We start from the raw sequence: 27,703 nt of genomic DNA, 5'->3' as shown, positions 1-27,703 counted from the left end.
GATCCCGCCTCACTTCTTTCCCCTCGGGTAAAGAACAGGCATTCCATCCATCACTAAGCACCCTTCCAGGGGACAGGCTGGGCAGAGCAGCCCTGGCCCCTTAGGCCGGGGAACAGTTGAGTTATCCCACATAGCTCTAAACGGACCTAGTGCTCCAGACGTGGTAACACCCCCTCCGTGGGCTGTTCCGTCTGATGTATCCTCATGAATGGTTCCCACCTTGGCAACCCATGACCTCCCCAGGTGGACTCCCACCTTGCAGTTAACTCCTGTCCGCACTTTCTTCCCATGTGGTGTCTCCACTAATTCCTCCCTACGGTAGGTAGTGGCCTCTGCAGCGTTTTTCCCCCAGGGGGAATAATGCTTACCCAGTGGCCAGTACGGTGCCGGGCGGCTTCTCGCCATTTAGAGAATTAGGCCTCCGCCCATGACGGCCGGCATTAGGGGGCTTCCCAACTTTTGTGGAAAGCTCTGGGTCCCCCTTCCTCTCCAATGGAAGGTCATAATTTCGCATTAGCGTGTTCGTCTGACTCGCCCAGGACAGTCAACGTCGCTCCGCAGAGATTGTGACGCGGCTCAGTGCTGTGGCGTTTTCCATAGGAACCCCATTCTGTCGGTTCGACACAACGTCGAGAGACCGACACAAAGGGAACGTCTTGGTTACGGATGTAACCTCGGTTCCCTGATGGAGGGAACGAGACGTTGTGTCCCTCATGCCACAACACTGGCCGCCCACCCCAGCGGTCGGGGGAGGATGCTTTAGGCTCCTCAGACCAAAGGTGAATGAATGAGCACGCCGGCTTCCCTCTTATACCTGGACATCCGGGGAGGAGCCCGGCATGCAAATTTCATTCGCCAATTTTCATTGGCCTTTTCTAAATACTCAGAAGATGATAGGTTCTCAAGACAAACCCCATTCTGTCGGTTCGACACAACGTCTCGTTCCCTCCATCAGGGAACCGAGGTTACATCCGTAACCAAGACGTTTTCTTTTATCGGGGAAAGGGCATAATAGTGTAAGCAAAAAACGCCCTTTACCCTGATTTCGCGCTGCATGTAAATGCCTTACCGGTTTTCTCTCAGTTTTGTTTATGTGCGCATGCCTATATAAGTCCCAAACGGAAGTAACAGTAAAATAATGCATACAAGTCTGCTCTTGAATCATGCAGATGGTGTAGATGAAAAACTATTGTTGCATTTGCAGGTACTGCGAACATGAGAAGATATATAAAAATACCGCTTCTGAACAATTTCCTGCAGCATTTCTAATTACTAGATGGACTATCTCTGGTGACGTCACTGCACGCGAGAAATCAAGTCTCAAATTTCCGTGTAAATGTGGTTTTCTGTGTAGCCTGTTTATTGATATGCATGTAAACTCGAGAAAACAGGTTTATTTTGTAAGCTGATTTTTGATATCCATTTATTTTGTGCATGTGAACGCAGTCATTGTCGACACATCTTGTATTATCACGCCTTCAGGTACCAGGTTTAAAAATGTACAAGTGTAAAGGAGATTTAAGAGCTAACAAATGGTGTTACTCGCAAAAGTAAATGATGACAGAATTTTTTGTTTCACAGTGAGTGGCAAAATTTTTAATCCATTCTCCTGTTGGGTTATCATGTTTTTCAGATTTTTTATGTTTTATGTGTCATGACTTAAAGACTTTTCTAAATTATTTTATCTCTGTTGTTATAACTCTTTCACACTTTAGGTTCAACCTGCAGTTCAATGCAGATATTTCTTCTGGTGCAGGAAATGCATTTGCTGTGGACAACTTTACTCTAAGCATGGAATGTTTTCTTGAAAGTAAGTTAATTGCATTTGTACTATTTTTAACATCTGCGATTATGGCATTTTAAAAGGACATAATTAATGTAACTATTAATTGTTTGTTAAATACTTTTTAGTTTTTGGCACTCTGGCACCTTAAGTGCAACCTAAAAATGTTGGGTTATATCAACCCAGTGTTGGGTCAAAGACAGAGCAGGCCCTCCCTATAAGCGAACTAAGTGGCTGCTTAGGTTCTTGGCGCCACTAGGGGGCCCCCACGAGCACATGAAATTACAGCTTTTTTTCTGATATATTAAGGACACACATCAAATTTCTTACGTAGGGCCGTACACACTATTTTTGTCTGTGGTGTGTGTCAAAATTTGTGAAATTAATGTCTAAACGCAACATTGCAATATCAAAATAAGTGAGGTGGTCAATCAAATGAAAGGAGACGGGAGTTACTGGTTACAGAGCCGAGCAGTGAACAATCAAATCAAAGAAGACGGAGCTACTGCCACGTCTTCAGCTGTTCAGTAAGACGCTTCAATTTTAAAGTTGAAAGAGTACTGTGCAACACACAGCATACTGTAAGTGACTAAAAACATTCAATATTTGACAACTGTTTAGTGTTTAACGATATAAATTTTAAACATCTGACAGTAGCCTATTCACTGATGCAAATGACAAAATGCTGATTTAGATGAAAAATATGTAATTTACGTGATTCATGTAATTCATAATTATCTGTCAATTCAGTGTTTTATTTGGGATAAGGTTACGAATAATTGTGTGCATATTGTAAATTAATTTAATGGTTATCAAGTAAATACACTAAATATATTTTTTTATTTAAATCATCCTCAAGGGCTGTATGGCTTTAAATGGGTGTTTATAGGTTGTGGTTAAAATAAAATAAAAATGATTTTTAAAATAAAATCTTTGCAAATAGTTAAATGCATTGGACAATAAATTCCACAACCTTTGTATGGTCTGTGCTTAAAATTTAAAGGTACAGTTCAAATAAAATTGGAAGTAATGAAATTATCAAATGTTTCGACAATCACAATACACTTGTAATGCAAGGTTCATGTGTTTTTGTTTTTATGACATTCATACATCCCAAACACAGCTTCAACTAATAAAATTGGGTTTGTTTGATTTAAAGTGTGCGTGCAAATAATCAAACATTGACAATAGTCGATTGTATTGTGGGTACAGGGGGACCCCAAATAAAATTCTGCTTAGGGCCCCGTAAAGGCATGGGCCGGCCCTGGTCAAAGATAGTCAAACCCAAATGTTTGGTTATAAATTACGTATACGGGGTTGTTTCAACTCATTGTTAGTTTAAATATAAATTCATTTGCGGGGTTAATTTAACCCAACAGTTAAGTTTGTCCCTTTTTGACCCAATGCTGGGTTGAAATTACTCAAATTTTTTAGAGTGTGTTCTTTTCAGTGAACTGCCTAAATTGAAAACCTTATTATTGTTAGTAATAATTTGAAAAAATGTACCCTGTGTGGGTGTATCATGAGATGTTGACGGTTTGACTTTTTCTGGTTGATATCATGTTTTTTTTTTTCTGCGCATATCAGGGATTGTGCAGAATTGAATTGATTTATTCTGTGTAACCAGTTAGCTTTTTTAAACTTAGATCTACTATTTTGCTTGATGTTTATCCATATTTAACAGTACACCTGTAATATAAGTGCAGACATTTGTGCTACATTACTTAAGAACTGCCTTTAAAGGAACAATACAGCATTTTTAGGAGGATCTACTGACAGAAATACAATATAATATACAAAACTATTTTTTCAGAGGTGTATAAAGACCTTATGAACCATTATGTTTGTAATACCTTAGAATAAGCTATTTATATCTACATACCATCATACATTGAATTCGCCGCCATGTTTTGTACGGCAGCCCTAAACAGACAAACAACTCTACAATACGTGTCGCTACCCGATCCGTCTTGGAAACACGATTTGTTCCGTGCATGTGCGAAACTGACGCCACGTCCGGTCGATACAATTTGCGGCAGTTAAAAAAAAAGTTCGTTCCATACCGGAAATAGTTTTTAAATAAACTCTTTATTGAACATTGCATTTAACATCACAAGACATTAAACACATTACAATTTGTAATGGTTTGGAGAAACATACGAGGGATATAATTATATTATTATAATCTATAATTTTTTATTTATTTTTAATACCAATGAAAATACATGACAAAATGTCAGCAGTGAAAAATAGATTTTTATTTATGCATTTTTTTTGTTAAAGTAAAACTAAGTTTTTTTTTATTAATGATTCTCTTCTTAAATACCTTTTTTGGCAAAATATGCAATGGTTAATATGTGGCACAAATTGCTACCCCAATTAAATAATTGCAAAATTAAATACAAATGTTAACTATTAAGTTGAATTTTAAGACATAATTTAGTAAAGTGTGTGTTTTATTTATATGTTATGCTCTACATATTTTAGCATACTTTGTCTGTATTTAAGAAACACACAGAATATTCTGAATTCATTCATTCAATTTATTTATTTATACATTTGTTCCTTCTTTTCTTTAGTCATTCATTCACTCACTACCTCCTTCCATCCCTCCCTCCCTCAGTCACACACTCACTCACTCACTACCCCCCTCCCTCCCTCCCTCACTAATCTATTCATCTACTTAAATTGCTGATCGAGGAACATGGCATTGACCTTTAGGCTGTGTTTATCAATACAGTATGCCAAAAAATGTTTCCATGTCTTCTTGATACTGAAATACAAACAAAAAGTCATCCTTCGCCTTGGAGAATTGACCCCTCAGGACCTTTCTGATGACATTTTGTTGATCGTCCATGTGCATCCGCAAAAATACAGGCTCTGTCACCTCCCCATGGAATACGTCTCTGTGACTTTGTACTCAGGCCCATGCTGAATGTAGGTCTCTGACAATGGCTGGCTGCTGCACCTGGTAAAGTAAAGACACAAGTTTGTATTCATGTATGTATATGTGCATGCATGTATATAGGCACATATTCAGCATACATGCAACTGATTAATATATGACCACAGTAAATTTCACTCCGCTGCCATGTTGAAATCGAAAAGGTGGGAAGAAAACCGGAAGGAAAGGTAGACTGCAATGGTTTGGACTACCATTGGGTGTCTGTGACATGAAAAAAAACAAATGATGCGTTTATAATGATGAGTTGGACTCGTGACCAGAAGGTTGCCGGTTCGATTCTCAGGGCCGGCGGGTAACGACTGAGGTGCCCTTGAGCAAGGCACCTTACCCTATACTTGCTCCCCGGGCTGCAGTGATCGCTGCCCACTGCTCCGGGTGTATGTGTGTTCACGACTTGCTGTGCGTGTGTTCACTACTCTCTGGATTGGTTAAATGCAGAGGTCACATTTTGGGTATGGGTCACCATACCTGACAAATAGGTCACTTTCACTTCACTTTCACTTCAAATGGCAGTTTAAACAGTCACTAATATGTTCTCACTTTACCAACAGTGACTTTACAGATGTTTATTATTATAATATAATATAATTATCTTGGCTGGATAGTCTATCATACACTTGTTAAATGCACCAATTGCACTGGCAAATCAATGGAACCTCCTCCTAAAACACACACACTTGCACGGACGCACACAGTAGTTTGATGGCATATGTTTTCTTGTGTGAAAATCCAGCTTACCTCTGTGAATGTTAATGGACACGATGTGCAGGTACATACTGTGAAACACAAATAACACTAAGAGTTTGCTTTTACTATCTAACAGCTCTGACAAATGAAACTGTCCTGGCGTAAGCTAAAGCCTTGTCTGTGAAACCGGGCTACAATAGTACACAGTAAATGCTGTCGTGCAGCTTCTTCTACAATCTTGAGGCAAGCATTTCCCATCTGAAATTAAAGGCAGATCGGTTACATCCTTGTGAAAGCTGCCAGGTTTAAAATGATGCATTGTCTCAGCTTCAGCTGCTGTCTTAGACTGCATGGGTTCTGAAATCACCCACTTGATGTACAGGTCAGTCATGGTACGGACATACTTGTTGCTGCGTTCTGTTTCTGGTAGTGGTCCAATCAATCTAAACCAAGCACCTCCCAAGCTTCTTTTACCTGCATGGGACAAAATTAGCATCAGTCAAATGCTGGTAAAACTGTACACAAGCTTGAGACTAGCTACACTCGTGAGATCTATTATGTACACACAGGGACCTAGTGCTTCGGCACCTAGATAGATTGGGACCACAGGTCAACCGAAAAAAAGCAAGCTCTCCTCTGTGCGGAGCATCCTCTTATTTGGTATGGAACTCAACTCTGTCTTCATTACAGCGCGACTGCGCTCAGTCAGTGTTGAACTGCTTGGGTTCAAGCAGTCAGCGGGAAGAGGCTCCTGGGCACACGGCATCCTCGACGGTGGTGATACCCCTCGGGTTGATGCACATGAGACCGCTCCAACACTGGCTACAGAGTCGAGTTCCCTGGAGAGCATGGCACACCGGCAGCAGGCGAATGGAGATTACGCTTTTCTGCCGACGCACCCTAACCCCTTGGTCTCCAATGACCTTTCTACGGACGGGGGTCCCTCTCGGGCAGATCAAGACGCGTCAGTGTCACAGACGCCTCCCTGCAGGGTTGGGGTGCCGTGTGCAATGGGCACGCAGTGTCGGGGTGATGGACGGGCCCCTGCCTTCACAGGCATATCAAATTGCCTAGAGTTGTGGGATGTGCTACCCGCACTGAAGGGGTTACAACCTCTCGTGCAGAACAAGCACGTGCTGGTCCGGTCGGACAGCACAACTGCGGTAGCGATTTTTACCGCCAGGGTGGCGTTCGCTTACAGCAGCTAACACGACTCGCCCGACGCCTCCTCCTGTGGAGTCCGCAGGTGAGCAGATCCCTGCGAGCCACACATATCCCAGGCGACCTGAACCAGACAGCCGATGTGCTCTCTCGTCAGTTAACGCCTCGCGGAGAGTGGCGACTCCACCCCCGCGCAGCCAGCTCATTGGGTACAGTCCGGGCGGGCTCAGGTTGACCCCTTCGCCTCCCTGGACACCACCCATTTCCCGCTAAGGTACTCCCTGCCTCAGCACGGATGCTCTAGCGTACAGCTGGCCGTGGGACAAGCGGAAGTACGTCTTTCCCCCAGTGAGCCTCATTGCACAGACCCTGTGCAAGGTCAGGGAGAGGAGCATCAAGTGCACTAGTTGCGCCATACTGGCCCAACTGGACTTGGTTCTTGGAGCTAATGCTCATGACGACAGCTCCCTCCTGGCCGATTCCCCTGACGAAGGACCTGCTTTCCCAGGGGAAGGGCACGTTATGGCATCACGGGCTAGACCTCTGGAACCTCCATGTCTGGCCCCTGGACGGAACGAGGAGATCCTGAGTGGCCTAACCCCTGCGGCGGTTAAGTCCACTACTCAGGCTAGGGCCCTGGCCACTAGGCGACTATACGCCTATAGTGGTGCCTCTTCTCATCCTGGTGCTCTTCTCGAAGAGAAGACCCGCGGAGTTGCTTGATCAAGTGGGTGCGGTCCTCCCAGAGACTCGAGAATAATCTCTCCCCTTCCACACTGAACGTGTATGTAGCTGCTGTTGCCGCTCATCACGACCCAGTTGCTGGTAGTCTCTAGGACAGCACAACCTGATCATTTGGTTCCTTTTGGGGAAGGCTACCACCTCACCCATGCTCCGTACCCTCTTACGACCTTGATGCGGTCCTGGAGGCCCCTCGGAGATGCCGCTCTTTCTCACTTTCGATGAAGACGGCTCTCGGGAGGACGCTCAAGAGGGTAGCGGACCTACAAGCATTCTCCGTGTCCACAGATTGCCTAGAATTCGGGCCCGGTCATTCTCATGCTATCTTGAGACCCAGGCCCGGCTACGTGCCCCGAGACACCAGGTGGTGAACTCCCCCGAGACACCAGGTGGTGAACTTACAGGCGCTCCCCACCGGGGAGGAAGACCCAACCCCATCCGTGTTGTGTCCAGTACGCGCATTGCGCCTCTGCTTGGACAGCACGCAGAGCCGCAGAAGCTCTGAGCAGCTCTTTGTCTGTATTGGAGATCAGCAGGGAGGGCTGTCTCAAACAGAGATTGGTGCACTGGATCATGGACGCCATCACTTTGGCGTACCTGTCCTAAGATCGCCTACGCCCACTGGGTGAGAGCTCTCTCCACACGGAGTACAGCCTCCTCGTGGGCACTAGCTCGAGGCACCTCTCTGGCCGACATCTGCAGAGCTGCGGGTTGGGCTACACCCATCACCTTCGCGAGGTCCTACAGCCGCCGCGTATAACCGGTATCGGCTCGAGTCTTGCAGGCATCAGGCAAGACCGGCGGCCGGTAGGGTGTACGCCTATGACAGTAACCCCCCCCCCTTCTCCTAAGGGGTTCAGCGTACTACTAGCCTCCCTTCTTCCCCCCACTGGGTGAAGAACAGGCACTCCTCCATCACTAGCAAGCACCTCCTGCGGGCGGGCTGGGCAGAGCAGCCCTGCCCCTTATGCCGGGTATCTTCGGAGTTATTCGCAACATAGCTCTAACCGGACCTAGTGCTACCAGACGTTGCAAACCCCCAGTAGGGCGGTTCCGTCTGATGTATCCTCATGCTGGTTCCCACCTTGGTAACCCATGACCTCCTTAGGTGGACCTCCACCTCGCGGTTTTCTCTTCAACCGCTCTTTCTTCCCATGAGTTCTCCCCCATCGGTGAGACCATGTTGGTATCTCCACTAGACTCATCCCTGCGGTAGGATGTGGTCTCTGTAGCGCAGCCCCCACTTGAGAAAGTAGCGCTTACCCAGTGGCCTTACGGGTCCGGGCGGCTTCTCGCTGTTAGAGAAACAAGGCCGCCGCCTGTGAGGCTGAAGGTAGGGGCCTTCCCACCTTTCAAGAAAGCTCTGGGACCCCCTACCTACCCACTGGTAGGTTACAATTTCACGGTAGCGCTCACGGCTGACACGCCCAGGCCAGTCACTGTCACTTCGTTGAGATTGTGACAGGGCATAGTGTTATGGTTTTTTCCATTGGAACCCCATCTGTCGGTTCGACACAACGTCGAGAGACCGACAGAAAGTGAACGTCTCGGTTATGTTTGTAACCTCGGTTCCCTGATGGAGGGAACGAGACGTTGTGTCCTTCCACAACACGTGCTGTCCTCTGCAGCAGTCATGAGAGGTCTCAGGCTCCTCAGAACTAAGGTGAATGAATGAGGCACGCCGTCTCCCTTTTATACCCGGATATCCGGGGGCGGAGTCCGGCATGCAAATTTCATTCGCCAATTTTCATTGGCCTTTTCTAAGAAGTCGGAAGCAATTGGTTCTCAGGGACGAACCCCATTTGTCGGTTCGACACAACGTCTCGTTCCCTCCATCAGGGAACCGAGGTTACGAATGTAACCGAGACGTTTTACTTTATTATAAATGTGTGGCTGTTACAGCTACGTTATGTGGTCATTATATCTTCTCCTTTTCCATCTCTCCAGGCCTATAATGCTCACATCAGAGATTTGCAATTACTTTTTGTAAAATAATTTATGTTTGTGTTTTTCAAACAGGGTAGTGTCAGTTTAAAATGACCCAGCCTCCTTCATTAATAATAAATAATTGATAATAAATTATATTGATGATCATGAATAATGTTGGGCTTGTTTTTGGAGCTGCAGTTGCTTATTTGTCTTGCAAAAGTTGGCAACACTGGCGCTGGTGATGACTGCAGGAAAGAGCGAGCGAGCAGAGAGCCCGTGCGTGCACTCATGTCTCCAAACTGGGTGTAACTTCATTCTGTGTTGCGCAGACCGATCGGCATGTGACGTGCAGGCAACGCGGGAGCAGACTGTATGCTTTTAAAATCTCTCGCGGAATGGTGAACTGTCTGCGCAGCACCGAATAAAGTCGAACATGCCAAGTATCTGTCTCTATCCCTCGCACATATGAATCAAAAGCAACTGACGCGATGACAAAAGATTGGAAGACCAAATCTATGTTGCACGTGGCGCATTCTGAGAATATTTTTACCTGAATTACAGCTGGGTGTGAGTTGTGTTCAAAAACAGGTTGCCTTTTTTTCTCTGACAAGCACACAACACAGGTGACATAAAGCACACTTTTAATAAACGAATATAAATCCAATCCAATGATATAGTGGTTTCCATGTTACTTATGTCTTTTACTATGTCTGATCAACACACAGCGCCTACTAAATGTCTGGTAATATCCGATTCGTCACATGACGACTAATTTGAACGGATTCATTTAAATGAACGGTTGAAATAACTGATAGGTTTTGTCAAACACTGACTGATTTGATGGATTCAGATAGTGAGTCTCTTTAGTTCACTCAAAACACCTCAGAATGTAATTGTGCTTTGGCCATTTAGCAAGAGTGTTTAGTAAGTTTTATTGTAAATAATCCCCATTATATACAGTTTATTAAAAATATTAGTAAATTACCCATAAAATAATTTAGTTTAGACAGAAGCCAGAACAAAGCACTAGTTATTTAACTGTACAGTGAATTTAAATGTATGTGGTCAAAATAAGAACTGTAATAGTTAATAATAGATGGGAAATAATAGTTTACTTTTAAATGCCCTCATATGATTATATCAAAATAATGATCAGGTCTGTCAAATGAAAAGGCCTGTGGGAAAATTGATTCAGCAAAGAGGGCAAAAAAGAATAGTGAGAGTGACAGGTAATATCTGTGTCAGTTCATTTCATAGCCAATATATACTGTAATATACTGTCATTTGGAGGTTGTAACACTCAATAATAACTAAATTAAATAAGGAATAAAATGTTCCTTTGCATTTATTTTGGATTGATTGTCAGTACTGGGTTCGTGGTTCCCAGTACAGTTCCCGAGAGTAGGGTACCTTTAACCCAAGACATTTTTGACCCAGGAAAATCACAAGTCATCACTTTATCTGAAAAACGGTGAACAGTGATCAGAGAGCTTACATGTCAGTCATACAGGTATACTGTAAAGCTTGAAGCATTGGAATCGGTCTCGGCCGATCTTGATGACAAGAAATCGGTACTCGTTATCGGCTGCAAAAATCCTGATCGGAGCATCCCTACTTAATACAGTGGGTCTTAACGCGTCTCTGCTGGAAAGTCTTTATAATATTAACACAGGTCCTTGCTCCTGCCTTTTTATCCTTCTTTTTAAACTTAAAATCCACAAACCTTTTATTTTATGTAATACATAAGACATCGCTCTTTCTACAGTCCTTCTAATGCACGCAAAATTTCTTCCCTGCGTCAACATGAGAACGACATCTTTTTGTACTGTGGTGGCCACCGTCGTGTTTGGATTGAGCAATTTGTGACAAATCTATAATACAATGCTAGTGGCCGTTGTAAATCAAGAATTGCGCCTTTAACTAAACTACAGTCATACAGGGGTGCAGCGATGGCATCAGATGGTAGTACCAGTATTACCAAATTCATGTCCAATGTTACATAGTATGTCAAGAAAAACACAGTTTTAACATATTACACGTTAACATTAAAAATTGGGTTGTTACTAATCTGTGTAAATATATGTCATGACTAAAATATATTATTGAATTTATACTCAAGGTTCTTCAGACAGAAGCCTAATTCATTGTGTGATGTAATACAGACTTACAGAGACATAGCTTGTGCTTTAGGTTTCATATAAATCACAGTGAGCCTGAGACCTATTCTTTGCAAGACCTATTTCTTGCAAAGACTCAGTCACATGTAAACTGAGATGCCGATTCAATGAGGGCACAAGAATGACAAGACATTTAAGCTAGTGCTAAGTGGACATTTGACAAGCCTCTCGAGTTTCATGTTCTGTGCACAAAATTGTGAGACGCCTGAGCGGACTCTTTAGATGGTTTTGAAGATCAGCTCAGGATACAGTGCAGCAGGGGCGTAGCTACATGGTGGCTATGGGTGGCCACGGCTACCCCTGAATGATGGATGGCCACCTATCTGGCCACCTCTGTTGTGCGAAGCAGTTTTAAGTTGTGTGTCGGAGTTTACGGATACGGAGTGCTGCTCAGATCATTTAGCGTATGCACTGAAAGTAACATTACTCTCGCGTTATTATGATGTCATACGCTGACGCACTGACGCAAACAGTCTGAGCGCTATAGCTGAACAGCTGCTAACTGCTTCGTGACAGTGTACTGTCTGTGTCAGTAGCGTAGCCATGAGGGGCCGTACATGTACGCGATTTACATGTACGGCCCCCTCAGATCTTTGATTTCTTAAAATAAAAAATAAGGAATTGTTGATTTGTTACTCTGGTTGATCGACCAATCAGTGCTCTTTGCTGTTTTCAAAGTTGTTGGTTTAATTATATCACGTGTTGTGCGTAGCATCTTTTGCGCCAAGAGTTTAATTTATATGCTGCGATGGCGGGTGCACACTAGTCTGTTTTTATATATATTACGAAAAGATGAGCAAGAAGAAAATGAGTAGACTGCTAAAGATAACGATTACACTGCATATAACTTCTTGTACTGTCGAAAGACTTTTCTCAACAGAAACTTTTCTCAATCTCGAACACTCCGCATTGTCATGTAAAAGGTAAGCCAATGGTTTGACTGGTAGCCGCCGAGCTACTGCGGTTCAATAGTGATCCTTACGACCCCCCGCTCTGCATATTTTGTATGCTTCTCTTACCGCTTCAGAGGTTTGCAAAGTGGACATAAAAGGCATTGAAGTGCAAGAATCGTGACTACTACGCAAATCTCACGATTGCGATTAAATAACCCTTCAAATTTCCATAGTAAGTTTTGTCCCTGTGTGAAGACGCTGCAGGCAATCGTGTAGCACAAATTCGTGTTCTGAACTGAAGTTAACTTCAGAAGTAACTTCAGCTGATTTCCTGTGTGCAGGGAGTAGAGAGCAGTGAACACTGTGTAGGGACCATGTCAATAGGAACACAGTTTATTCATGGAGCGCTCTTCTAACGAGCTGGTGATTTAAATCAGCGTAAACCAGGATTAAGAACCGCTTGGCTATGTTTAAGTTAGATAAAATGGTGAAATGTGCTGTATAATATAGGTGTATTAGTTTAGTAATAGAAAAATATAAATGGCTATATACATATACAAAATGGCCCCCTCATTTACAGACAGCCCCCCTCAAAAACAAAATTCTGGCTACGCCACTGGTCTGTGTACCATGGAAGTTCATCGCGAGCAGAAGGATCAGGTCAGTAAAATCAGTCTTGTTTAACTGGATTTCATTCATTAATTACATTTTCGCGAAAGTTTAATATGGGGTACTGCAATGTTTATTTTCTATAAAAAATGCTAACTTACTGCAAATGATAGCTAGCAAATTATTTTAAAATAATGTTAGCACATGAAAGCATTGCAAATAAATTGTTTACTTTACGTTATTTGTGTATGTTTTTGACCAGCAAACTATGTGTAATGAAGAATTGGTGTAAATTACACTAGAAGTTAAAGAATTTCTGTCTGTAAGGATTTTTTGGTCACCCTAATAAAATCACTGGGTCTTACCTGGCCACCTCTAAAAAAACGTTCTGGCTACGCCCCTGCAGTGCAGATGGGAAAACACCAAGAATGAGAAACATAAAGGCAAAGATCCTGGATTAAACACGTTAAAATCACTTACCCTGTTTTATCTTTGTTATCTGCTCTGAAATTTCTACTAAATAATCTTGACCACATTAAAGGCGCAGTTCTTGAAAATCAGCGGCCACTAGCATTGTATTATAGTTTTGCAACGAATCTCTGAGTCATTTGCCCACCCCTCCCTTTCGAATTACGATGGTGGCTGCAACAGTAAAAAAAGATGTCGTCTACTGAGACAGCGGATAGCAGTGATACAAGCAACGATGTTTCTTTGCAAAGGTAAGGCAATATATTAACGTAATTAATCATTTAACATGTATTCTATTGCGAAAGTTACTGTTACAATTCTATAATTAGATATATTTCTTGCGTGCTATCTAGTACACGCTGAGAGTAGTGAAGTAACTAAAGTTAGCTAATCATAAATAGCAACGCTGTTCAAAGCGTTTGATCTGACAGCAACATAGGCAGTTAGGTGTAAGTTAGTAGACGTTTGTCTCCCCCTTTGTAAAGTCAGGAACAACCGGACTACGTACCGCAGGGATGGAAAAACATTATTATTCGGAGGTTATATGGCCATTTGTATAAAATGCTAACGTTAATCCTGGATTTCTGCTGCCGTTTGTCTCTAATTCGTCTGGCAGCATCACGTTTGCGCTTCTTTGACGACGGAGATTCACGCTCTGTCGGCTCTTGCGCACAATACGCATGGTCCTCCATTTTATCAAAACTGACTTTTTAAAAAAGACAGAACAATCAGTTGCTTCAGATAGACGATGACTACTCCTCCTTCTCTCCGTGCTACGACTTACTACTTTGTGCGTCTTCAACTCAGTGATGACGCAAACTGCGTCTAAAAACACACACGAAGACCAACATATACGATACGCGCTCTGTAGAGCTGTTTGTCTGTTAGAGCTTACTGTACAAAACATGGCTGCGCAACATAACAAATTCCATGTAGATAGGCCCGCTCCCTATGTAGATACAACTGGTTTATTCTAAGGTAATAAAAACATAACTTTTCATTACGTAAGGTTTTTATACACATCTAAAGACACAGTTTTGTATGTTATATTGCATTTCTGTTAATAGATCATACAAAACATCACGCACTGTACCTTTAAACTATTTTTCTCCCAGACACTGGTAACAACTTAATAATTCCAGAATGAGAAATAAGGTTTTACAATTGTTTATTGCAATATCTAAACTACAATATTAAATAGGGATGCACTGATACCATTTTTTAAAGACCGAGTGCGAGTACCGATACTTTTTTTCTGGTGTTTGCTGATATGGATACCTATAACCTATGCCTGTATAACGTACAATTATGTTAATAAACCAATATTACTGGTACATTTTTTTTCTTTTGTTTTTAGGTCTACTTAAATTTAAGTACTATTTTTAAATTAAGTTCATTTTTTTATGATAAGTAGCACAATTTTACTAGCACATTTACTTCAGTTTGCTAAAGTAAAAAATATACTCTGTGGTTGAATTATAAAAAATTCAAGGGGGGTGGTGTGGTGAAATGTGAGTGTATTATAACTTGTTCAAGTCAACCGGACTTTTATTTTGACGGGATGCCGCAAAGAGCGTTTGTTTAAATTAACCGGACTTTTATTTTGACGGATCGCCGCAAATGGCGTTTGTGTGTCCGTGTCGTCGTGTAGTGAAAAGCTGGCTCTGAAATCTTCACAAGCACAATGCGTTCAGCTTCAGTACACGCAACCGCACCACTCTTTCACACACAGTCACGCAAAACAAGCAGAATACATATTTAAAAAGTATCTGCTAGTGATGGCGAGATGAAGCCTCATGAAGCATTGAAGCTTTTCAGCCAAGTGGTTCACAAAAGGGTTCATTTCTCGAGGCTTCATTTGCTCACAATACTATCTGTTGGCCAAAGAGTGTAAAACAGGCAGATACGTTACAGATGTGCCTGATGTGGTCTGTGATGCACTGTATTTTGCGCCAGTTAAGGCTTAGAAATAACGGTGAAGGAAAAAAAACAATTTCGAAATAGACTCATCTATTTATATGAATATAATGTGTATTTTCTGGTGGTATATAATATAATTATTGTATTTACATTTATGCATTTGGATGTTTGGAAGACGCTTTGACTTACATTGCAGTATCCTATACATTTATAGGTATGTGCAATCCCCTGAGATCGAACCCACAACCTTGCGTTGTAAACGCAATGCTCTTACCACTGAGCTACAGGAAAGTTATATAAAATATATTGGCTTGAAATAAATATGTGTAAATCAATTATTTGGTCATAATAGGCAGAAGGGGCAATATTATTATTGTAAAACTGGAAAGTGTCTGGGTTTAACTGGGCAGAGGGCAGTGAATGTGCTTGTGGTACTTGGTTTATATAGCTGTCAAAATGTCGCGGCAAGATTCGAACCGCTTACTGAACCACTCGGGCGGAAGCGAGGCTTCAGACGTCATCTATGACGTCATTGGTCTAAAGCGATACAAGCCTCGATACAATGGAAGGCCGTTTTATCAAAAATGTCTTTAGACGTAACGTGTACATATGGAAGGCCATTAAGGCCAAAACGTGTGAAACTAACGTGTTAACACGCAATTACGCGTTAACGCGTAATTGCGTGTTAACACGTTAGTTTCACACGTTTTGGCCTTAATGGCCTTCCATATGTACAGACGCGTGGACGCGTTATGGCGCCTAAATACGTAATTTCGTCTACAGACGTTAGACGCGTGGACGCGTAATTGCGTGTAGACGCGTAAACCTTAGCGGCTCCGTTGTCAAAATAAGAGTCACATCCAGCAATGCAGACCCTACTGATATTTTATCTTTGCTACTCTTTTCTGTTGGCTGTTAAACGTATTTTATAAAAAAATGGCAATGATACGCTTAATTTAATGATTAAATCAATAATCATTAAATGATTAATATGCAAATTTGTCCTATGGTGTGACAGCAAAAATGTAGGAAAAAACCCAAGAACGAAGATAAATCTCTCTTATGCTATTTTATATGATAAAATCCCTGTTATGTTATTTTATATGATAAACATAAATATTAATAATATAAAATAATGTAAAACTAACCAATTTATTTGTCAACTACCAATATCCTGTGCTGTGATCCCAAAATAAAATGTTAAATATAACAGGGCTGCATTTCCCGATAATGTTGTCTCTTAGCTATGAAGACTCTGAAGTTACACCTTAACTCAAGTTATTCCTTTTCTAGGCGTATAGCCTACTTCCTAAACTATACCTATAAGAGGTTACTTTCTTACGTCCCACGTTACCAGGTGCTTTCCATGGTGGTGGTGCTGAATAAATATTGATCGTTCGACAATCAATTATTCACTCTATACAAGTACTGCTTTACTGCGTTATGTGAGGTAGCGGCATTCTTTATATGATAAGCACTTTAGAAATAGTTGAAGTTGCATTTATTAGGACTCATAGGATAAAAATAAACCAAATTGCAAACTAAATCCAACCATCGATATTATTTAATTTTGAAATGAGTGTGAGAACCCGCAATCTCATGCCCAAATGTATCAACCCCGCTACACTAACTGGCAGTATGGTCATATCAAAGGATCTCAAACTTTGGGTCGGAGGGTCACGCAAAGCCACTTGCTGTTGCGATGCATTAAAAAAGTGTATTCCAGTAACTTACAATTACTTGTATAGTTCACACGTTTATTGTGCTTGGACACTGAATGCTCAAGCGGCGTATTTACAGCGCGAAGCATGTAGCTTATGGCCGCGTTTATTAAAGCATTAAAATATAATCAACATTATTAATCACACTTACAATATCAAGGGAATGAGATTAACAAGTATGCCATTATTGTGCAGCCCTACAATGAGGTATTTTGATATTGAAATTAAACATATTCATTCATGACAAGAAAAAGAAAAAGTAAAGTGAGTGAATGTGTGTTGTTTCCCTATTTTCTATTTAAAAGGTGTGCCATGAGATAGCCGATTATACCTGTGTTTGGGAACCCCTTATTTATATTATCATATATGTTGCTATAGTGTTATTATTTACTCAACAAAAGCGCAGAACCCGGAACATAATCAACAGCTATAGCAGGAAAAAAGAGCTGAATTTAGGGGCTTTGTATTTGCCAAAGTTAGACCAACACGATCCAAAAGCTATTTGCTGCCGTGGCAGGTTAACTTTTCTATCATTATAATTGCAGCATAAAGTGTAGCCAGCTTTTCAAGGTTTAAATGCACTAAAATGCTCCTCGGTTGGCGCCGTCTTTGATTTAGCCAAAAAAATGCAGTTTGACTAAACTTTATTTCGCAATCTTTCTCTTTAAATATACTCAAAATTGTTTGGGTTGCCAGCTGATGCACCTTATTTAGATAATATCATTAAAAAGCTAACAACCATAAGTGTAAAGACAATTATATTCTTTGCATGAAAACATGTCAACATAATGTTCTTTTTAAGTTTAGAATTTTATTTGTAAAGACTGCGATGTAAAGAAGCTTTTTTCCACTGTGGCCACTAGCGGGATGTACTCTTAACAGTGTTAAGGTATAGCTAAGAGTGCTCCAGACCAACCTTCCGAACATACTGTATAACTTACAGAAGGTATACTTAACTAAGAAGGTTTCGGGAAACACATATTAACGGTAAGGTACAACTTAAGGTATAACTTAAGAACGACGTAGCGTTAAGAAGGTTTCGGGAAACGCGGCCCAGATCATTCACACTGTAAAACTAATTTATTCATTGTCTTTCTTAATTTTGTGCATATTATGTTTTAATGTACTTGAATGCTGTATGTTTCAGGATAAGTTAAGAAGGTTAACCACAGGTACAGTGGGTCGAGGACCAGGCAGACACGCACAGAGAACATCAGACTCAGAATATAAGATGCGCAGAAAATAAAACACAAGTAAAATCCAAGACTCACAGTCAGCTACTAGTCAATGTATAATTGGAATAGAAACATTGCTTGATTTAATGTAAATTTGAATGTCAGTTAATGACATTTATGTAGTAAAGTTCTCCAAACAGACATGGAGATAGAAATGACATAGAAAACGACATCAATGGATTTATATGTGGTGTAGCCTACGGTGGTTAGAGTTCCCATAGTAAAACAAAAACAGTTTTTGTAATTTGTCATGTTAATAACGTTCCAAGTCCGTTATCTTATTTACACTTAATCCAGAAATGCATGCCCGGCTACGTTGCTGCCCAGGAAAAGCAAAAGCGAGCGCGATAAAACCATAATAATTCAAATTCTGTGTCCTCATAAACTACATTTACATAAACGAATATTGGAATAGTTTCATGAGCTTAAATCTTCGAAAATAATATTAAAAAATCTGCCATTCCCTATATAGTAATTATGTTCAAGATTGCAGAAGCCCGTGCGCATCAGTGTGCCTTTTCTTAAGTTACACTTATTTTCCTCCTGTGTTTCTTCCTGTAAAGCGGCATTGAAACACTTGGAACATTGCAAAAAAAGCACCACATAGAATTTAATTGAACAAGTTAAATGCTCCAGTAGCAGCAGTTTTTCCTTTACATATTTTAATGTGGGTCCACAATACTGTAACCCATTGAAATTAGTTGAGAAATGTAAACGTTATACACGAGTTCGCCAATGCAAATAATAATGATGGCAGGGATAATGCTGATAGCAGGGGTAGGTAAGATATGCGTATGGCGTGCTGTCCAGGGAGCGGGCTCCGAGCTCGCCGGTTCCTTCCGAACCCGGAACACTCTCCCCCTGATGTGGGCGAGTGCGCCGAGCTCGGAAACGGGGAGATGAGACGGGGAGGCGGAGGGGTGTTGAATTACTTGTAGAGATGGCGCAGGTGAGATTTCTGGTCTTATTTATAAGGAGTCTCGCTTGAGCTGATAGGATTGCTGATAGGGAACCAGCCGAGATGATTATGTGCTCCGGCTTCTCCCGAACTTTGTTAATGAAACATAATATATGCTTCATACAAAAAATAAAAAACGCAGCTTCCTCGTTTACTGGTTTTCTGACATTTTTCGTGTTTTTAACATGATTTTAATCTTCATGTACTGTCCGTAGTGATTTGGATATGAATAATACTGGACAAATATGTGTTATGTGTAATGTTAAAATGCAAATGAGAACTCTCTCGGGATCCCTTAGTGTTCGGGACTCTCGGCAGCAGCCCATGTTGCCCATTGGGTTGACGGCATAATACATATAATTTTACAAATGCACACATTCTTGAAAAACGCGTCGGCAGTTGTTAAGAAAATTTCGCAAAGCCATGCTTTCGATGGTCTGTCTATACCGCTTGTATTTTGAAATGCCCTCTTCTCCCCTGTCGTAAAATCACGTATACGCTGACGTATTCATTACTAGGACCATATGCAGTGCCACGCATGAGGGAGCATCATGTTTATATGTATAATTCATGAATGACACGTGGTTACGCTAATGATGATCTTTCCATTTTGTGACTTTCCATTGGCTAAAACCAATACGTCTGTAGACGAAATTACGTCTTTAGGCGCAAAAACGCGTCCACGCGTTATATCGTCTGTACACGTTACGTCTAAAGACATTTTTGATAAAACGGCCTTCCATACGATACGCGCTTCACTGAAAGCTTCCAGGATTTCTCGACACACGCTCCGAAGCCTCTTCTCAGAACGTAACATCACTAGTATCTGCATATTTCGTTAGCTGTTTAGCTGTTACGTTAGCTGTTAGCGGTTCAGCGCTAATTTCTTGTTAGGAAATAAAACATTTGCCAGGTTCTGTGTCATTCCGTGTTGTACAGCAAATTCTGTTTTTATGCCTGGATTCATCTATTCCGTCCGCGTTTTCCGCATTGCGGTATGTCACGTGAGGTATCGGTCTTTGGTATCGGCGTGTCATTACGAGTACGAGTAGAAGTTCATGAGCTTGGTATCGGGCCGATACTGGTATCGGTGCATCCCTAAACTATAATCTATAGTCCAGTTTTTTACTGGATTTTAGTTTTTAATCACGTTTTTTTGCATTAAAGACCTGTAATAAAAAGCAAAAAAGGTGAACGTGAACTTACATAAATAATATGTGCAGAAAACATTTGTTGCTCTACTTTTGAGCACCATTACATCTTCAGTTGTCGTATAATGCTGTAATTGTGCTGTATAAAAGATAATAGAGATTATTATGGGATGGTAGACTGTACGGTACTAAAAGTAAAGGGTTAGACCAATGAAAATGTAATTGATGGCTGATACTTTGATCCTCACAGTGGCATAAAAACATAATTATACGCAATTAGATTTTCATCTTCAGAAGATCTAAGGGTGGGACAACAGCATGTCTAATCTCTCTCTGGTGGCATAAAGAGAGTGCCACTAACGTAGAATGGCTCACTTGCCCAGCAATTTGTAACTGACATCATTTTCTGCCACACATTGATCCGACATAGCACTGCATATATTATGTCCTTAATCCATGCTTAAATGAAATAGTATAGTTGCAGTACATCACAAGTCAATCAGCATTAGAGTCTGAAGTGGAGTGTCCAGTCTTATTTCTAGGGGTAACAATGGGTTCTCTTAACATTCATAATATGGGGAAAATTCCCATGGGAAAGAACATCAAAAATGAGGCTCAGATGTATTAGATTTTTTTCTGAAACAAACCCCTTTCTTGCATGTTTCACAGAAGAGTTTCAGAAGTAACCAAAGAAATCTCAAGGTTATAAACATTGTTCAAATTTGCAAAGGTTCCAAACTCTGCAAAGGTCAGAGATAAACTGAAACATTTTTCAGTAAATCCTTCCAGTTCACAGACTAACTAGGTCAACAATGTGTAAATGGCGTCTATTTTTAACTTTTCTGAGCAAGTTTAGAAGATTAAAACATAGCATACAGTATAACAATTCCTCTGGCAGTACAAATACAGAAATACTTATTATTAGTTAACACCACCAGCACCTACAGTTCTTTATCATGTGATACTTGCATTTCATTGTAATGCATGACTTTATCCACTGTTGGTAAAAGTCACCTGGCAGTGGAGACAACACAATCAAGTTTACCCAAGACAAATTCAGCCATTTCACCAAATTGTGGGAATCATAAGTACAGGAATTCTGATTGCACAGGACTCCGTTAGTATAGTACTTACATTTATGCATTTGGCAGACGCTTTTATCCAAAGCGACTTACATTGCATTGTACTATACATTGTTTTTTTTAATTTGTGCAATCCCTGGGATCGAACCCATGACCTTGGCGTCGCTAGCACCATGCTCTAACCACTGACCCACAGGAAAGCTTGGTGTGATTATCAGTTAAAGGTCGACAGATGGTATCTGGAAATGTGCTTCGGACCATACGGTTTATAAGCCAGCACATTCGTTCATTTGAGAAATCTTCTTAAGCCCAGGTTGCTCCAGGAGGTGGCCTTGCTTCTAGATTACATTTTCTGCAAATGACCATCAATTCTGATCACTGTCCTCCAATTGAAGCAGATGGCATTGAATTCACTTTGTGGTGTTTACCTCTATTCCTCAGTATTGGAATAATATGGCAAAAAGTCTTAATGCTAATGCTAAAACTTGACTCGCTGGGGCCCAGGTCAGGGAGCAGACAGTATGGCTTAACCAACTGTCTGCTTGCCGTCTCACGTCGCAGAATACACAAAATGTACAACATGTAGTAATCCGTTCTCCCAAACATCACAAAATAGAGACTGTGTCTGTCCCCCGGATTAGCAAACATAAAATAATGCGTAAACCTCTTGAAAGTAATTTAATAAACGTTAAACAAACTAAACATGAACAAAATACAGATAATCAACTGTTACGACTCGGATTGCTAAATATTAGATCTCTCTCTAATAAAGCACTTTTTGTTAACGATATGATAACAGATCATAAAATAGACATGCTCTGTTTGACAGAAACATGGCTAAAACCAGATGATTATATTGCTTTAAATGAATCTGTCCCCCAAGATTATTATTATAAACACGAGCCTCGTCTAAAAGGCAGAGGGGGAGGTGTCGCAGCACTTTACAATAACTCTCTTAGCATTTCCCAGAAGTCGAACTCTAAATATAATTCTTTTGAAGTCATGGTTCTTCATGTTTCAACACCTAATACTAAAGATAAAACTCTTTTTAAATTGATTCTAGCTATTGTATATAGGCCTCCAGGGCACCACACAGATTTTATTAAAGAATTTGGTGGGTTCTTATCAGAACTAGTACTGGCCGCAGATAGACTCCTTGTCGTTGGTGACTTTAACATCCACGTAGATAACGTTACAGATGCCTTAGGAATGGCTTTCAAAGACACTCTTAACTCCATGGGCATTAGTCAACATGTGTCAGGACCCACTCACCTTCGTAATCATACTTTAGATTTAATACTGTCTTACGGTATAAATGTGGACGACGTTAAAATCCTTCAGCAGAGTGAAGACATTTCGGATCATTATCTGGTATTATGTTTGCTTCACTGGCCTACGGCTGCAAATAAAACTCATTGTTACAAATATGGTAGAACAATAACTTCAACTACCAAAGATGCGTTTCTCGATAATCTGCCCGAATTGTCTCAAATCATGAGAAATAACGTTGAAGATCTTGACATTACCACTGAAAATTTTAATTCCACCTTCTCGGTAACGCTAGACAAAGTTGCTCCACTACGTTTAAAGAAGATTAAAAATGGCAGCCCCACACCGTGGTATAATGAACACACTCAGGCTCTAAAGAAAGCGGCCCGAAAAATGGAGCGCAACTTTAAGAAAACTAAATTAGAGGTATTTCGTACAGCATGGAAGGATAGTATTCGAAAATACAGGAAAGCCCTAATAACTTCTAGATCCGCCTACTTTTCATCACTAATAGAAGAAAACCAGCACAACCCTAGGTTTTTATTTAACACGGTGGCTAAATTAACAAAAAATAAATCGTCAGTGACTTCTGATCCTGTATATCAGCATAGCAGTGATGAATTTATGAACTACTTCACATATAAAATCCAAGATATTAGAGAAAAAATTATAACAATGCAATCAGAAGTGAAACCCGCTGAACAAACTAACTACAGCGCCCTTAAGGAGAAAATGCAATTATTTTATACCGTAGATCAAGATGAGCTGTCTAAAATTATTAGATCATCTAAATCAACAACATGCATACTAGACCCTATACCTACAAATCTACTGAAAGAGATGCTCCCAGAAATTATAGATCCTCTTCTTGGTATTATTAACTCATCTCTGACATTAGGACATGTGCCTAAAGCATATAAGGTGGCTGTTATAAGGCCCCTTGTCAAAAAACCCCAACTCGACCCTAGAGAACTAAGGAACTACAGGCCTATATCGAATCTACCTTTCATATCTAAAGTTCTGGAAAAAGTAGTTTCAACTCAATTATGCTCCTTCCTCCAAAGGAATGACATCAATGAAGAATTCCAGTCTGGATTTAGAGCATGTCACAGTACAGAGACTGCTTTGATCAGAGTTACAAATGATCTGCTATTGGCGTCTGACCGAGGTTGTATCTCGTTATTGGTGCTGCTAGACCTTAGTGCTGCATTCGATACCATTGACCACAGCACACTCCTACATAGACTCGAAAATTATGTCGGCATTAAGGGAATAGCTTTGAAATGGTTTAAATCTTATTTATCCGACCGTTTTCAATTTGTAGCAATAAACAATGAGGTGTCACGCAAATCGCAAGTCCAGTACGGTGTACCACAGGGCTCAGTCTTAGGGCCTCTGCTCTTCGCATTATACATGCTACCTCTAGGAGATATAATAAAGCGACACGGAGTTAGCTTTCACTGTTATGCTGATGATACTCAACTTTATATTTCCTCGAAGCCTCATGAAACACAGCAGTTCCATCGAATAATGGAATGCATAGTCGATATAAAAAACTGGATGAGTAACAACTTTTTATTACTGAACTCGGACAAAACGGAAGTGTTACTTATTGGACCGAAAACTGCTATAAGTAACAACCAAGAATACTGTTTAACTATTGACGGATGTTCCATAAAACCCTCGTCGTCAGCAAAGAATCTTGGCGTTCTATTCGATAGTAATCTGTCATTTGAGAGCCACGTCGCCAACACCTGTAAAATTGCGTTTTTCCATCTTAAGAATATATCTAAACTACGTCATATGCTGTCAATCTCAGATGCAGAGAAGTTAATTCATGCATTCATGACATCAAGACTAGATTACTGTAATGCACTGTTAGGTGGTTGCCCTGCAGGCTTATTACAAAAACTCCAATTGGTCCAAAACGCGGCAGCTCGAGTTCTTACACGTACAAAAAAGTATGAACATATTAGCCCGGTTCTGTCAACCTTGCACTGGTTACCTATAAAGCATCGCGTTAACTTTAAAATCTTGCTTATTACCTATAAAGCCTTACATGGTTTAGCTCCTCAGTACTTGAATGAACTCCTTTTGTATTACAGTCCTTCACGTGCATTACGCTCTCAGGCGTCCTGTCAGTTGGTAATACCTAGAATTTCAAAATCAAGTGCAGGTGGTAGATCCTTTTCCTATCTAGCGCCTAAACTTTGGAATAGTCTTCCCTGCACTGTCCGGGAGGCAGACACACTCTGTCAGTTTAAATCTAGACTAAAGACGCATCTTTTTAATCTTGCATACACTACTCTTCCATAATATAAATCTTCAGAGGGTTTAGGCTGCATTAGTTAGATCAACCGGAACCAAAAACACAACTGATGTACTTGTTGCATCAAAGAGTACAGAACAGTACTCTACTCTCAGCCAGTCTTGTCTCATTGTTCCAAGGTTACCACAGCGAGCAGGATGCAGTTCATGGCCTGACCTGATGGTAGAGCGGAGAATGGGAAGTGGGGACCTGACAAGAGCTGAGATGATAGAGCTGGATAAAGAAGGACGCGGTCTCTTGACATGTCTTCACCACAAAACTTCAAATGCTATTAGATTATTAATGATAATCTTAAACTATAATTTATTTTATTATTAAGTTTATTTATTTTATTTAGCCTTGTTGTGCAAGTTCTCTGGAGCTTGTGCAGAGGCAGCAGCTTTTGCCAGAGGGGAACTGGAATCCCCTGGTTGGGCCTGGGTTCTCCTGAGGTTTTTTTTCTCGATTAGAGTTTTGGGTTCCTCGCCACCGTTTGCATACTGTTTTTGCACTATCTGCCTGACCGGGGGGGCTGCTTTAGAATTTTAAAGTTTTACTTAATTAATATTGCATATAGGAATTATTATCTGTTATATTTGACCTGTGCTTCTCTCTCCTTTATCCTAAATGTGTGCTCTCACTGAGCGTGTGTGTGTGTGCGTACTTGTCTGTGTACGTACGTGTGTGTGTGTGTGTTGTGTGTGTGTGCGTGCGCATCCGTGTGTGTGTGTGTGTCTCTGTGTCTGTGTGTGTTGGTGCGTGTGGGTGTTGTGTGTGTGGAGTGTTTTGTGTGTGGGTGTGTCTGTCTTCTGTGTTTCAACCTTTTCTTGTTTTTGCAGGTACAACTTTGATTGTTTTGCTTGTAGTCAATGTGTCTCATGTGCAGCTGCTTTGTAACAATGAAAATTGTAAAAGCGCTATATAAATAAAGTTGAGTTGAGTTGAGTTGAGTATTGGCATGGCTGCAGAATCTTTTATTCTGTTTTTATTAGTTTCCTCGCCAGAACAGGGAGTCATATCAGTCTGAAATTTGCATATCCCATCCTGAGTGGCAGCCTCTGATGGCACAGTTAAATAAAAAAAAGCTGTCAGAAAAAGTCAAACTATTTTTTTTTGAGGATTTTATGCCCAGAGACACTCGTTCTGCGGTACTACCTGTGGTGCCCAGACCTCATAAAATCAGCCAGTGTTGCTTTTATGACAATGCCAGCTGCTCAGCGATGGTTTGGTTTTTCCCTAATGAGCAACATGAAATGCGTAGCTTCCCAGCAACATGAGTGGAATGTTCCAATGTATCTCACAGGGGTTGTGATTGCCAAAGATGCCATTTGGCATCTGAAGCTCTGAACTGTTGGGTAAGGGAATGAAAAAGAACAGCTTGCTAGGAATCCTCAAAGTTATAGCTTTTGATAGCTTATATAGTATACAGTAGTCAACATGAATTGGGCAAATCCTTTGGAGAAACAAACAGTATTGGATTTTTAGCTTCACTGAGTATAAAAATAAATGAACTAACTGTCATGGTAAGATACTGTCTGTGTACTATCCAGATGTACAGCCTGGACTCACTGAGCCATTGTTGGGGAAAACATCAAGCCTCAAGCTAAAATATGAATGTTACTAGCAATTGAATACAGACATTATTCTTGTTTCAACTCCAGATTACATAGATGTTAGTTCAATGGATGCCTGCCTTGATCCATTGTTCTCCCTGAAAATTGCAATAAGCACTATTTTCTAAACTAGTACATACTGTATATAAAATCCCTCATCTGGCATCCCCCTTAACAGAAACTGACAGTGGGCCGGACAGCTCTGGCTTTCAGCTCCATCTGAATTCATTCACACCTCTGGGTATAAACAAGATTAGAATACTAACACATGTTAGAGTCATGGTTTAGCGGGTGCAATCTGGCACAGTTAGCTGCAGTGCTGATTAGAAAGGCAGACGATTGAGTCTGGTTTATGCCATTATTTCTCTTGAGTAAAATAACTTCAGGTCAAATATCAATAATATTGATAAGTATTGTTGGAATAACTACAATGTTTCTATTTTGTGATGCTGACTCTCTGATTCTGTCTCTGTGGTGTTAGGTGGTCATTTTTAAGCCTTAGGATTTGGATTACAGTAGACCTACCACAACTGGCCAATTGGATATGGAGACATATTTAAGTTTTTGAAGAGTGATGACTAAGCTCTTTCCCGATTGTCCCAGCAGATTTAAAATGAAACTTTGCTGAGTGACAGTTTTCCCTGAAGCAAAGGATTACATTCTTCCACAGCTGAAGGAATCTTGACTTTAGACTACCAGCCAAGACTTGCCTATTGCAGTGTATGCTTCTTGTATCAGTATACTCTGAATAGTCCATACATTTTGAAAGTTCGGGGTAATGCATGTAGTATACATTATGTAATCTATGTACATAATCTAATATACTGACAAATATGAATTAACATTAGTATAACACAGTCATATAGGCCTTAACTTTGTTGCAAGTAAGAAATTAAGATTAAAATGCATTTAGTCACCTGAGACTCATCGTTTTCACTTTAAGAGCTTCACATGATCAATGTCATGCACATTGATAGCAGGCAGATATAAAATGTTCTGCAAAGTCTGGTGAGTGGTGAGTGGGCAGTCCTTC

At 40.9% G+C, this 27,703-nt stretch overlaps 1 protein-coding gene across 3 annotated transcripts in view; it reads left to right on the top strand.

The window, feature by feature from the left end:
• Positions 1-27,703, top strand: part of alk (ALK receptor tyrosine kinase) — a 613,816-nt gene that overhangs the window by 490,117 nt on the left and 95,996 nt on the right. For all 3 annotated transcript variants that reach the window (XM_057343307.1, XM_057343308.1, XM_057343306.1), the window contains exon 10: positions 1,716-1,810. In XM_057343307.1, the coding sequence (XP_057199290.1) occupies positions 1,716-1,810 (95 nt within the window). The remainder of the gene's footprint in view (positions 1-1,715; positions 1,811-27,703) is intronic.

The sequence above is a fragment of the Triplophysa rosa genome, linkage group LG10 (genome assembly GCF_024868665.1).
Source record: "Triplophysa rosa linkage group LG10, Trosa_1v2, whole genome shotgun sequence".
NCBI classification, from domain to species: domain Eukaryota; kingdom Metazoa; phylum Chordata; class Actinopteri; order Cypriniformes; family Nemacheilidae; genus Triplophysa; species Triplophysa rosa.
The sequence above is the reverse complement of the archived record's forward strand: the minus strand, read 5'-3'. Positions and strand labels throughout refer to the sequence as shown.